General features: G+C 25.8%; 2 protein-coding genes across 4 annotated transcripts; one reads left to right on the plus strand and one right to left on the minus strand.

The window, feature by feature from the left end:
• The first annotated feature begins 1,710 nt into the window (after positions 1–1,710).
• On the plus strand, positions 1,711–6,177 carry LOC114126924 (pre-mRNA-splicing factor 18). 2 transcript variants are annotated; one of them, XM_027990973.2, is made up of 5 exons: positions 1,711–1,805; positions 1,885–1,961; positions 2,069–2,189; positions 5,161–5,333; positions 5,400–6,177. In XM_027990973.2, the coding sequence occupies exons 2-5, from the start codon at positions 1,899–1,901 to the stop codon at positions 6,066–6,068; spliced, it is 1,026 nt and encodes a 341-aa protein (XP_027846774.1). In that variant the 5' UTR covers positions 1,711–1,805; positions 1,885–1,898; the 3' UTR covers positions 6,069–6,177. The 2 variants fall into 2 exon arrangements, with proteins under 2 accessions (XP_027846774.1, XP_027846767.1); XM_027990966.2 differs by having other exon boundaries at positions 1,741–1,961.
• On the minus strand, positions 5,976–11,455 carry LOC114126937 (uncharacterized). 2 transcript variants are annotated; one of them, XM_027990996.2, is made up of 8 exons: positions 10,977–11,455; positions 10,139–10,234; positions 9,901–10,052; positions 9,337–9,412; positions 7,951–8,102; positions 6,359–6,570; positions 6,192–6,288; positions 5,976–6,078 (listed from the first exon to the last, which is right to left on the minus strand). In XM_027990996.2, the coding sequence occupies exons 1-7, from the start codon at positions 11,074–11,076 to the stop codon at positions 6,222–6,224; spliced, it is 855 nt and encodes a 284-aa protein (XP_027846797.1). In that variant the 5' UTR covers positions 11,077–11,455; the 3' UTR covers positions 5,976–6,078; positions 6,192–6,221. The 2 variants fall into 2 exon arrangements, with proteins under 2 accessions (XP_027846797.1, XP_027846788.1); XM_027990987.2 differs by lacking the exon at positions 5,976–6,078 and having other exon boundaries at positions 6,157–6,288.
• Between the last annotated feature and the right edge of the window lie 2,545 nt (positions 11,456–14,000).

Here is a 14,000-nt window from a genome sequence, read left to right on the forward strand (position 1 = left end):
TGGCATACGCATGGGTAGAGTTCTAGGGATTTATCTCCACCCAAAATTACTTTTTCCTCCCAAAGATTGAATCTATAATTTCATTAATTTATTATAAATTACACATAACAGTTTAAATAAATATACAATTATTATAGGTAGATACTTAATCAACTGTATGGATATTGTTTAGTTACCTATTTTATTATTTTTTTATAGTAGATATATAATATGTTATAACCAAATACTTTATTTTATAACTAAAAAAAATGTTATAGCTATCAAATTAATTACAAGATTTTAAGAGTTAAGTCAATTAATATAAAAATAGTAATTTGGAAAAATTATTTTGCGTTTCAACACAATTATTATATTATTACAATATTATTCAAACGGGTCTTTGATCAATCTATAGTGAAAATTCTAACCAAACTGAAATCCTGTATACGATATAGACGATATAGTATATACTATCCATCATAGACCATAGTAATGATTTTACAAAAAAAAATAGGTGTGCATTGTCTAGCATTTTGTTATTAGGACCTTAATAGTCCTTTAAGCCAGAGGACAGTATTTTTTTACCTGTTGGCCAGGCTGTTGTTACATTTTAACTAAAATTTAATTTTTTCTAAATTATGTTATTATTATTAAATACTTGATTATTATATATTTTATAAAAAAAATTTTAAAAAAAACATTCATAATAATTTACTTTACTTTTTTAGAAGATATTCTAAATAAAGAAGAGGGCCCAACAATGCTGTAAGTAATAAGCACCATTTAAAATTTAGGTCTACGTCCGCCATGTCATAGTAACATGGTGTATTGAGTAGAGTATAGACATATTAGACACTATCTAGATATTTCATCTTTTTGACTTTTTGCATTGACGACTATTGTTTACTATCCTCGATACCAAGGCGTAGGTACGTATTAATCCGCTTTTGAATATACAAATATATTTAAATACTAAAAAAAAAAAAAAAATAAACAAATAAATACTAATTACGACCAAGGTAGGATTTATATGCATAATACATATTTATATAATTTTATCAAAAGATTAGTTTTATACTGATGAGTATAGGGTTCGGATTTGAAAGCAAAAGCCTTTCTTTTAATAATCATAATCTTAATAGAAAAATAATTTTTATATAAAAATGTATTTCATTTAATTTCTAAGACGATGTATGTATTTAAACGGGTTTTATTCTTCGCAATACTTTATCGATATCGCTGAATACTCTATCCGTTTTCGACTTATCGAGTATCTGGTATGGCCATAAAAGTATCCATACCACGGACTAAGATATCTTAGTCCGTGATCCATACTACCTATCAATCATACACCTTGCTACCTATATAAAGATTAAGATATGTTTATAACGATTACGTGTAGATTCAAGATTGTTTGCTAAGATCATATTATATGTAGGTATATGATCTAAGATTGTTCGTCAGTCCGCATTTGTCGAATTATTTTTTTTAATATAAAAAAAAAAAAATAATATTTTGTAGTATATTTTTGAATTGCTTTTTTACATAAATTAAATACCTTTATTACATTTAAAATGCTTTTTTTTTTAAAATTATATTGCCTTCAAATCTGAACCGACTGAACCCTACTGATGAGTGATGACTCCATATTATATTATTATCATTGATTTACTTTGTGTTATCTCTAATCTCTTATTATCGTATAATATATTTTACATATATATATTTTATATCAAAGTATATAGTAAGTTCTTTGGTTGTATACGTCTTGTATACACCTTGAATAATTGAATCTTGATTTCTTGATAATAATTATTAATTTATAGGTAATATTGAATATTCTTACTTCTCACTTTTTAGTTTTTTGTCGATATTATATTACAAGTATTGAATTCAATTCCATAGGTTAGGTTCTTACTATGGATCTTTTAAAAGCTGAAATAGAAAAAAAAAGAAAACAATTGGAAGATGCTAATTTACTGGTGAGTAATATTTACATAAAATATTTTATATTGTTCGGTATAATGTATTTATTTTGAGAACATTTTTGCAATATTTTAATGTTAATTTGTTTTGTTGTGTTGTATAGAATCCAAATAAAAAATTCTTTAAAAGATCTGATTTATTAAACAAAGAACGAGAAGAATACTTAAAAAAAAGTACTGTACAAATTGAAGGTTTTGAAAATCTGATTGAAAAACAATCATCAGGTTAGTATTAATGTTTTATAGTTATATTATAGATATTTGGCAACCTTACTCTAGAACTGAATTAATAGAACTTTTAAAAGATCAATTTTAATTATAGTTATATATTATAGTTTATATCATGACTAAAGCTTGGATTTATATGTATTTTGAAAACCAAAATATGTAACAACAAATCGCTTTATATGTGATAAAAAAATTAAAATATGGAATATAAAAAAAAATACAAAAAAACATTATTGAAAAAAAATTGCTTTATAAATGACAAAAAAATTAAGACAATTTAATTGAAATTATTATGAAATTGAACCTTATTCATCTTGATTTAGAAAGCAATGCGATATCATATTTTAAATGCTGCGAGCGCGTGCCAGAACGAGTTAGGTTACATGCTAAAATTGTCAAAGTTAAATGATCTGTAGTTAGGTCGTAACACAGATTTATACTAACTAAAGAAGCGCTCTATTTATTGTCTATCGAGGTTAAATATCGAATATTTTATTTTGATCATAGGTTAAGTTTAATATTTGGTGTTATTTTGTTTACGTACTTTGGAGACATAAAATGAAATTATTGAGAAATATATAAAAACATGTACTTATAACAAAATATGTGAAAAAAAATAAAGTTAATTTCATTAAAAATCACTTGAAACAAATTTATTATAAATAAATTTATCACGTCACAGTAAAAAGATATATTTATATAAAAATCCGAGCCCTAATAATGACTAATAATCTATTAGTCTATATAGTCTATTCTTAAAAATATTATATGAAAATTACTATGAAAATGTTATTTATCATTATTCATTTATATTATAGTTATTTGTAGTTAATCTCTTTCATTTTAATAAGTTGTTTTATCTTTTTGTATGTTATTTGTGTTATAAAAGATCAAGTAAAAAATAGTATTGCATCATAATATTAGTATTCTTCTTCTTTTGGCACTTATTACCAGAGTTTTGGCTGTCATCACAATCTCTCTGCATTTCTCTTGATCCTGATTTAATTTCTTTCATTCCTATATTCCCAATTTATTAAAGTCTTCCACAACTTCAGGCATCTTTTTCTAGCTTCCCTCGAGGTCTTTTCCCTATAGTCTTCTAATTTAGGACCGCTCTACTTATATTATCTCTAATTCTCCTCATCGTGTGTTTAAGCCATTGAATTCTTTGTCCTCTTATTAAAACTGATAAAATTCTCCTTGTAGTTCTTTGTTAAATTGTTTTTAAGTTAAATTTTCACTATCATAAGGTGGTCTACATATTATTATTGTCATTGAAATTTTGTTTTCAAAATTCTGAAGCTTTTTTTTTTTTGGTTGTACTGGTGGTATTCCATGCTTTGCAGCTATAGGTGAGCGTAGGCTTTATTATTGCCATTTACAGTCTAGCTTCAGTTTTTTTTTTTAAGAACAATTGTGATTTTAAAAACTTTCTTAAGGCAAATGATGCTCATTCAGCTTTTGTTATTCTCACTCCTATCTCTCTCAACCTATCATTTTTAATACTCAGTATAGCTCCTAAGTACTGAAATTCATCAAATTTTTTTAAAATTAAGGATCACGTATCGTAAACGTGTTGTTTCTGTTATCTAGTAATTCCATTATTTTAGTTTCTTCAGGATTGATTTTCAAACCAATATTGCTGGCTGCTCACTTTAGGGCTTGAGCTAGTTGCTTTTTCCATATTATGTATGGGGTTCGTTACTCCAGTTGTTTTTATTTGCATTTCCCTAATAGCTTTATCATATTAGTATTATGTGATGTATAATATTTAAATTTAGGTAAAAAAAATAAGAAAAATTTCCAGGGTTAAACTGTTCAAATTCAAATACATTCATAGTAAAATTACCTGAAATAAACTGTTTCCAGCAATTATTTAAATTTTAAAAAAAGGTAGGCAAGTGAGTACTGCTTTGCTGTACATTAGGTGTTGAGTGGAATCATTTCCATTTTACATATACCTCTATCATTGATTAAATACATATACATATATAATATATTTTATATTTTGTATATTTAATCAATGCTACTATTACATAATCTCAGTTATATACATTTCCAAATATTTTATTATATTTCTACTTTACCAGGCTCTCTAAATTTATAGTCATTTGAAGTTAGTGATTTTTTGTAATTTTTGCACTTTATTTTTACTCTAAGGCCTGCCCAAAGTGGTTTTATTCAACAAGTCAAGGGATATTTTTGATTTTTTTGTATGAGCACAGTGTAGCAAAATTCTGATTTTCACCCAAAAAATGTGATTTTTCCTGTTATACGTAATACAAATTTAGTTAGTTTTAGATGGTTAAGAATGTATATTATACATACTTATTTAAATACAACTTATTATTATTTTTATTTAGTTTGAATAATTTTTGCAATTTTTTATCTTAATAAAATAATAGTTTGAATGTTTCCATTGAAATAGATAAAAAACTATGTCTCAATAAGTTTATGGTAATAAGTAATAACTATTGCACTAAGTTAATTATAAATTATAAATACTTACTTAGTTTTATAATATACTATAAGGTGTTATACAATGTTTAAGAAAGTTTACTAATATAATAACAATGATAAGACTATTGTCTAAGACAGCATTTTTCAATCTGTGGAATGTGAAAAGTTCATAAATTATTAGGACAAATGGTACAACAAAATTTTCAAAATGGTTAGATAATACTTGGATATAAAAGGGTTAAGAACTGCTAATGTTAAGTTGTATGATGTTCTTCTTTTATTCCATTTTAATTTCGATACTTTTAAAACATTTTTTTCTTTTAAATTTAACAATTTACTGTTAATATTGTTGATTTTGGACAATTTCACTATGGTCATTCTTTATTTATGTAATTTTTTTTCTATATATTCTTACTGTTGACATTTTATACTCAGATATTATTTTTAGACTATACCAAAATATAATATAATATTCAAGTACAATATTTGTTTTTCAATGAAATAATAGGTAGTGGTGATGAAAATAATAGTACTACATCTGAGAAACACACTTTGTCAAGAAAAGAAGTAATTCGGAGGCTAAGAGATCGCGGTGAACCTATTACATTGTTTGGAGAATCAGAACTTGATTCTTTTAAAAGATTACGTAGAAGTGAACTTGCTGAGCCAGAATCAAATAAGGTATGACTTCAATTTGTAATTATATTATTTCTGTATTTTTTTTTTACATAATATATCGTGTTGTAGGGCTTTAGAAATGATTTTCAAGAAGCATTAGAGAAAGTCGATCAAGACTATTTAGATAAGCTGATGACAAATAAGGCACCCGAAAAGACTTATACAGAGTTGGAAAGTATGGAAGAAGCAATGGCAACTTATGAAACCATTCAATCTAAAGCTGGTATTTTAGGAAGGAGACGTGATCGATCCCAAGATATGGAAATTATTGTACAACTTTTACAATTATTATTGAAAATGTGGGAGGTTCAGTTAAACGCTAGATCTGTTAAAGAAAAAGCTAGTACAAAAGGAAAGTTAGCATTAGCTATTTACAATCAAACTCTAATTTACTTAAAACCATTATTAAGAAAACTAAAAAACAGTAGTTTACCCGATGACATTTTGGATAGTTTAACACTTATTACAAAACATATGTTGGAAAAAGATTATTTAAGAGCTAGTGATGCATATTTAGAAATGGCAATTGGAAATGCCCCGTGGCCTATTGGCGTTACTATGGTTGGTATTCATGCTCGTACAGGTCGAGAAAAGATTTTCTCAAAAAATGTAGCACATGTACTAAATGATGAAACACAAAGGAAATACATTCAAGCTTTGAAACGTTTAATGACTAAATGTCAACAATTCTTCCCAACTGATCCATCTAGGTGTGTTGAATATGCCCCAGATACATAAAATATTATTCCTATCAAAATATAAAAAATATTATTCATATTATACTGTATTATATTGTAATAACTTAAGATGTATAAAATAAAACTGATGAAACAGTTGACTATTATAATTTTATTAAATTACATATTGTAAAAATGATAAAATGCACCACTATTATTTTTTTTCTCCCATTTCCTTTGATCTATTGGTAGCTGCTTCAACTGCATCCATCATGGCAAATCTAAATGAACCATTCAAAATAGCAATTGTTTATTTGGAAATAATAATCAATTGTATAATATTATATTTACCTAACTCCTCCTTTTTCTAAAGCATGTAAAGCTGCAATTGTTGACCCTCCTGCAGATGTTACCATATCTTTTAATTGGCCGGTATGTTTTCCGGTTTCTAAAACCATGCGACTTCCTCCTGCCATAGCACTAGCTGCTAAACGTACAGCTAAGTCACGTGGAAGGCCTTGTTTTACACCACCATCAGCCAATGCTTCAATTATAAGAAATGCCTACACAATTAAATTAAATTCATAAAATTTATAAAATTTATTAATTTAATAATAACTGAATTATATAAATATATATATATATAATGGATTGTCCTGAGTGATCCATCATTGCTTAGCTGCAATGGCGTAGTTATGGGGGGGGGGATATGGGGATAGATCCCCCCCAGAGCCTTTTTTTTTTAATGTTTAAATCATTGACTTATTGAGCCCCTCACTTTATGTTTAACCAATAAATTATATATCCCCCCCCCCAGAACAAAATCATAACTACGCCACTGCTTAGCTGGAATGATGAAGCTATGAGTATACATTTTTGACAGTGATTTTATTTTGTGATGTAGATATTACAGGCCTTGTTGGGGTTAAAAGGGTTAATAATATATAAAACAGTAAGCTGACTGATCTATCAACACATAGCTCAAATCATTGGACGGACCTGGCTGAAATTTTGCATATAGATAGCTATTATTAAGTAAGAATCTGCTAAGAAAGGATTTTTAAAAATTTAACCCCAAAGGGGTTAGAAGGGTAAAAAATATTTATAAATGTTATAAATATTGTGGTCGAACTCCACCAATTTTTATAAAATATTTGTATATTTGGTGGGTATGAGAATAGATTGTAAAGTATAATTTGCTATTCCACCTCCACCCTGGTAGGTGCTAAACCAGTAATTTGAGATTTCCAATGGAAATTTTTGATTATAAATGTTTTATAATTAGTTGTAATAATAAAGTGGTGATTGTATTAACACATAAGTCAGGTTGTTATACCAACTTTATAAAAAACTACGAGATGGCACATTATTGTATCTAATCAACTGTAGATTGGATCAAATAAAAAAAAATTGATATAATTAACTTTGAAACTTAAGGGTTAGGAGTTATAAATTTAAGAATGGTTAATTCACCTATGGTGACAAGTAGATTGCCTATCAAATAATATTCTGCTTGCATAATCATAAGAGAGTAACACAGGCAACATAAGCAGGATGGCTATAATATAACTCACTGACTAATAAATGTAGATCCTAAACATCACAAATTTAATGAGCAATAAAGAAAGTATTAAAAAAATATTTTTTGCAAAATTTACATTTTAAAGTGATGCTTCTACAGATTTTTTGAGATTCAAAATGGTCAATGAAAATGTTTAAATTTTGAACACCATTAAACCGAGTATTAAATAACAAATCAAAGTTTGAATCACATTATAGAGTAGGTATTTTTTTAATGAGTAACAAAGTGCATGAGGTCAGCTATAATTGTATATAGTTTTAAGACAGAGTTAATCTTATAACATTATTTAATTTGTCATGGGCAACACTGTGCGAGATCAGCTAGTATTATATAAACATACTTGGTAATTTACAATACTTACATAAGCAGGACCAGAACCCGAAATTGCTCCAGCTGCATTCATTAATGATTCTGGTATAACTTCTACACCACCAATAGCGCTCATTAACAATTTAACTTTTGGCAAAGTCACTTCAATTTCCTCCAATATAGCTTCATTTTGATAAGAAATAACTAAAAATATACATTAATATGTAATAACTAATGACAAACCAAATATCATTTTAAATTTTTAGTATCAATCATAACTAGAGAATGGATTTTTATGAACTAAAAAGTATCGGAATATGCAGTAAAAATCACGAGAATACGCAAGAATTTTTTTTTATTTATTTATAATTTACAAATTAATTAATAATAAAAAAATAAATAATTTATCAACAAATAATTAATTACCTAAATACTTAACAAAAATAAATTTTTATGAAACTTTCTGAATAACTTAATGTATTGTTTAAATCACAAATAAAACATTTTTCACAAGGGTTGCAAAATACTATTTTTCTGTCAGTAGTGAAAACCTCAGTGTCTTTCAGGAATTCCATTCTTGAATTTTGTTGCAAATTGAACTATTTATTTTTGGCATATTCATAATTTATGAATTAAACAACAAATTACGTGTAACTGAGTGGTATGTCGATAACTGACTGTTACATCAAGATCAATTAAGATTATAGGTAGATATAAACGTTTATCATAATCGATTATTAATCTTATCTTTATTTCATTTATTATACCAATTACCAACAAAATTTAATTTCCACTTGACAAAATATTATTTTATACGTTTTTTTTTTAATTTTCGGTTTAATTTGCTATTGCTATACATTTCAAATTTTATAAAAATATGCAATAACCATTAAATATGCAGAAATATACAAAAATAAATTTTTAATTATTATGATTTGTTAAGATTTGTTAACCGACAAAAATCCAAAAATGTGAAGAGGAAAAAATTATTCAATTGCATAGAAATCTGTGAGCTAATCATAACTTAATATAATGATTATTAATTAATTGCTAAATCTATCACAGAATAGATACAACCCGAATCTATGATATAGTAAATCAAATATAATTTTTTTAATAACTGATATAGTATTTTAAATTATAATAATTTGTGCTTCAAACCTAGATTAATTTTGTAGTGATATTGATAAATAAATGCATCTTTAATCTACAGCAGTATTGAAAGAAATTTAAATTAATAATTTAAATAACTTCAATAGCTCATCCATCCAATACAATATGGTATCCCTTTAAACATCTATTTTTGTCTAAGCATAACTATACTCATTTAAAAGGAGTTATGTCCATGTAATATAGAAAAAAATAGGGTTAACAAGAAGTTAGGCTAAATAAAATGTGTAGTAAAACTTTAATTTTGTAAAAATGGAATTAAACAAACCTGAAAATCCTTCTTGGATTAGACTAGGTGTATTTGGCATAACTTTGAATATAACGCTAGGTTTTAACATAAATGCCTAAAATATAAAAATAAAATTATACTTATTAATAGGTAACTAAGACTATATTATATCATGTTCTATATATAGAGTGATTCTTTTACCATAAACCACTCATTATTCCAAATAATAATTTTGAAAATATTTTTTAATGTTTAATATTTTAAAGTTGTTTACTTTTTTTAATGACAGCATTTTTAATTTCATATTCTGAATCAGAGTATTTTTGGTTAAAGAACTGAAAAAAGAATTAAAAATATTGTTTCTTTTACTTTTTAAAACTTACTAGATTTCAGAGTATTTTGATATGTAAAAATTAAAATGGTTAGGTTAGGTTAAAAATTATTCTTCCAAATTTTTATGCTTACATATCGAAATATTATAAAATCTAGTAAGTTTTAAAAAGTAAAAGAAATAATATTTTTAAATCTTTTATAGATAAATAACACCCAATAAAATACTTAATAATTGTTTTAATATTTATAATTTTAATTAAAATTCTTTACCTCTTGTATTGTATTTAGTGGTATTCCAGCCATAATTGATATTAAAATATTTAAGGGACCCAAAGCTTTTATATATAATTCTGATACAACCTTAGAAAAGTATTGGGGTTTTGTTGCTAAAAATACTATTTTAGTATTACAAAATACATCATCTGAAAAATAGATGGAAAAAGAGCCAAATTATTTAAATGTACATAATCTATACATCATAAACTTAACATCGTTGCTATAAACTTACTATTATCAGTTGTTACAGCTGCACCAATATCTTTCCATACTTTTTTATTATTTTCTGAAGGCGATGATACAATTAAATTTTCCGCTTTACATATACCTTTTAAAATTAAAACGATTACATTATATTTGATTTGTTATAAAACAGTATAAAAAATAAAAATACATTTTTGTTGTTAATATTTTTAGAAGCTAAAATGTAATGTTATGTCATATTAATATGATAATGTAGACGAAAGATGGCAAATCTATGGCACTCAAAAAATTAAAATATTTTTATTATATAGGTACATACATTCGGGTATGTATTGGAAGTGGAGGTTACTTATATTATACTAAATATATAATATTTTACATGGCACAATCGGAAAAAAAATAGGTAACTTTGGCACGTAGCATTTGAATAATTTGTCACCTCTGACGTAGGCTATGAATTCTTTTGATATCCTGTATAACAGAGTTTCCCAATCAGTGGTCCACGGACCCCTAAGGGTCCAAACATATACTGGAAGGGGTCCGCTAATGTAAATTGAAAATACTATATACTATATAGTATATATAAAAACAAACATTTTATTTTTATTAAGGAGGTCCATAATCATTTTTACTATCTCTAAGGGATCCGGCAAAAAAGAAGTTTGGGAAATACTCTGTAGAAAATAAAATTAACTTATACGTATATTATATTATGAAATAAAATATGTACACAATTGAAAATATATAATCATATGGGTAATTAAGAAAATGAAAAACCGATTACAATATATTTTTACATTATTTATAAGCAGCAAACAATTTTTATTATGACATAAAAGCAAACTAAAATTATTCAACAAATTTACCTTTCTTAATAAAAGCAAGTCCAATAGCTTGAGCCATATTTCCTGATCCTATGAAACCGATTTCATATGTTTTATGAGGGTCATAGTTGAACTTAGACATTGTTGAAGAAGAAATATTTGAAGGTTTTTAAAATTTATATTTTAACTAAATTATTGTCAGGCACAACCTAAACTATACTTAGTCTATAGGTAATTGAAAATATAAAATATAAAATTTACAATGTATAGTAGGTAATTAACTAAATACTGACAAGTGATAAATAACTAAAATAACATTAACATAACTACCTAGTAAGAGTAGTAACTAGAAACAAAAAAAAATATGTAAAATCAGTGATTAAAATGAATATCGAAAAATGATTAAGAAAAAAAGTACCTAATATAACATAATAAAATAATGTTAATTTATAATCAATGGCTTAAAAACATAACACGAGGATGGATATTAAATTATTAAATAGATGAACTAAGCAATAATTTTAATAACTTAAGTGCTTAACAGTTCTATTATATGGATATTGGATAATCACTCGACACTCACTGATAACGCATACGCATATAACTATGCAACTGTAAAATTATATTAATATACTTGGATAACATACAGAGTGATTCTTTTATTAATTAACACTCTTTATTTCAAAATCTTTAATCTATTAACATATTTCTTAAATAATGTTTAGTCGAAATAAAATAACATTTTTTAAAAACTATATTATATTTTAATATTTTTTATCCTTACATTTTTTTTTAAATTTTTTACATGACAGCAATGATAAAATACATTTTTAGTTTCATATTTTGAATTGACTATTTTTTAGACTATACAAATCGAAATTCGTAAGAGTTGTTTTTAAGTTATAATTTATAAATAGGTAGGTATTTAGAGTTAAGGAGAACAGAACAGTAGACCAACATTATACGGGATAAACACACATCTACGCTAATCTAAGGTTTAAACACTTATGACTTTAGACTTATATAAATTATTACTCTACCGAATTTCGATTTTTATACATTGAAATATTCTGCTTAAGAATATGAATTTAAAATATTTATTGATTTTGAAAAAAAAACGTTGGTGTGATTCAGACAATTCAATATTATTTAGAATATCCAATTTTGTAAAAAAAAAACAGCATGGCCGCATGGAGCACGCATACATATTACCATTGAGTATAAATAGTACTAATTATAATCAATGCTAACCTAATCTGCCGCTGGGCACAGTCAGGTACTCAAGTCAGACCCCTCTAGGCGAGAATGCAAAATCTCAGGTACCTACACTACGTCATAGCGATTGATCAATTCATCATCACTCGTCAGTTATCATCTTATGAGGACTTATCGACAGCAGGCTGTTGTGTATACGCCTACCAACGATGTAGTAACTTCGTGCGCCTACCCATAAGGCCACATGGATTACGAATGATTATAAAAATGATAATATTATATTATTATAGTATTTACTATAATAATATTATATTATTATAGTATTTACTATTTATTTTTTACTTCGTAATTTCGTATTATAGGTTACCGAATACAATATTTTTATATTTATTATTAGGTAGGTATATTGAATTCATAAATAAATTCAATACTTATTGTTAGTGTAAATCAATAATGGCGAAGTCGGAAGTATCATAGAAAAAATTATAAATGTTATAGTTAATTTCGTATTTTCGTATACGTCTCGTTGAGTATTTTCGGCCGTACGATTGGCAGACATTAACCCTCAATGTGGAGACATGCACTACAAGTTACTAATGCGACCAGTTTTGAGTTTTCACTGGGTGACTGGGCATTATTTAATATTTAATTAAATGATTTTTATATTATTTCACTACCCACCTAGACATTAAGTTAAATACCTATTTCAAGTCCAGCAAATAATAAAAATGAAACATTTTGTATTATTTTAAAAATGTAACTATACATATTTTCTATTAATTATTTATTGCTATTAATCTATTATATAAATAAAAAAAAACTATGTATTTTTAATTAATATGTAAAATACGTAGGTATATGAAATATAATTAATTTCGTGTCCATCTGTATTCTGTACTATTGTTTTAAAACTTAAATCATAAAATATATATTTATAGGTAATTAGTAATTACTAATTAGGTGTGAATGTGTGATAGACATATATATGAGTGTATTAAATTCTAAAGCCTATAGTGTGAGTGCCGAGTAGTGACTACTGACTATATAGTGACTATAGTGAGTACTAGAGTCAGTGGCGTAGCCAGGGGATGGGCTGAGGGGGCTGCAGCTCTCCCCGAAATTTTAAGAAAATTGAAAAATTATTTTAATGGTCTATGAAAAACGCTACAAAAGTCTTAAATTGTCATAGCTTTCTTTATTTGTTATATGTATATTAATAATGCTTCGGTATCAGCATGTTACACTTATGGAAGAACCTATAGGTAAACCATCGCTGTGAAAAATTGATAGCCTCTCCCAAAGAAAAATCCTGGCTACGCCACTGATTAGAGTATTCTATATATTCTTATTAAATGAAAATAAAAGTTCCATTGGTTTTTATTTTGGAAAATTAATTTATGTAAGTACTTGGTTGTATGAGAACCTAATCTATATTGAGTTGTGAGTTATGTTTAAAAAATAATGTTAAATGTCCCAGCAAACGCCACTAAACAATAACAAATAACTTGTAAATTGTAATAACTAAGAATTAACAAAAACGTATTATTATAATATAAGTAACCTTTTTATTCATTTTTTAATACTCGTACCTACTATTACTATTAGTAATTACTATAGAGCTAGGATTTATATAAAATAACGAAAACAAATTTTTATTATTCCTAGAATTATTTATCAATTTATCATAATTCATAATTTGTTATAATTAGTAATTAGGTATTTATTACATTAACTACCTATTAGTTTATATAATTACAAAATTACATTATAATATATTAAATTACATAATTCCATTAAATATTAGTTTATATTATTACATGCTACTGATGCTACTATGTTGTTTTAAATTTT

The sequence above is a fragment of the Aphis gossypii genome, chromosome 2 (genome assembly GCF_020184175.1).
Source record: "Aphis gossypii isolate Hap1 chromosome 2, ASM2018417v2, whole genome shotgun sequence".
Lineage (NCBI taxonomy): Eukaryota > Metazoa > Arthropoda > Insecta > Hemiptera > Aphididae > Aphis > Aphis gossypii.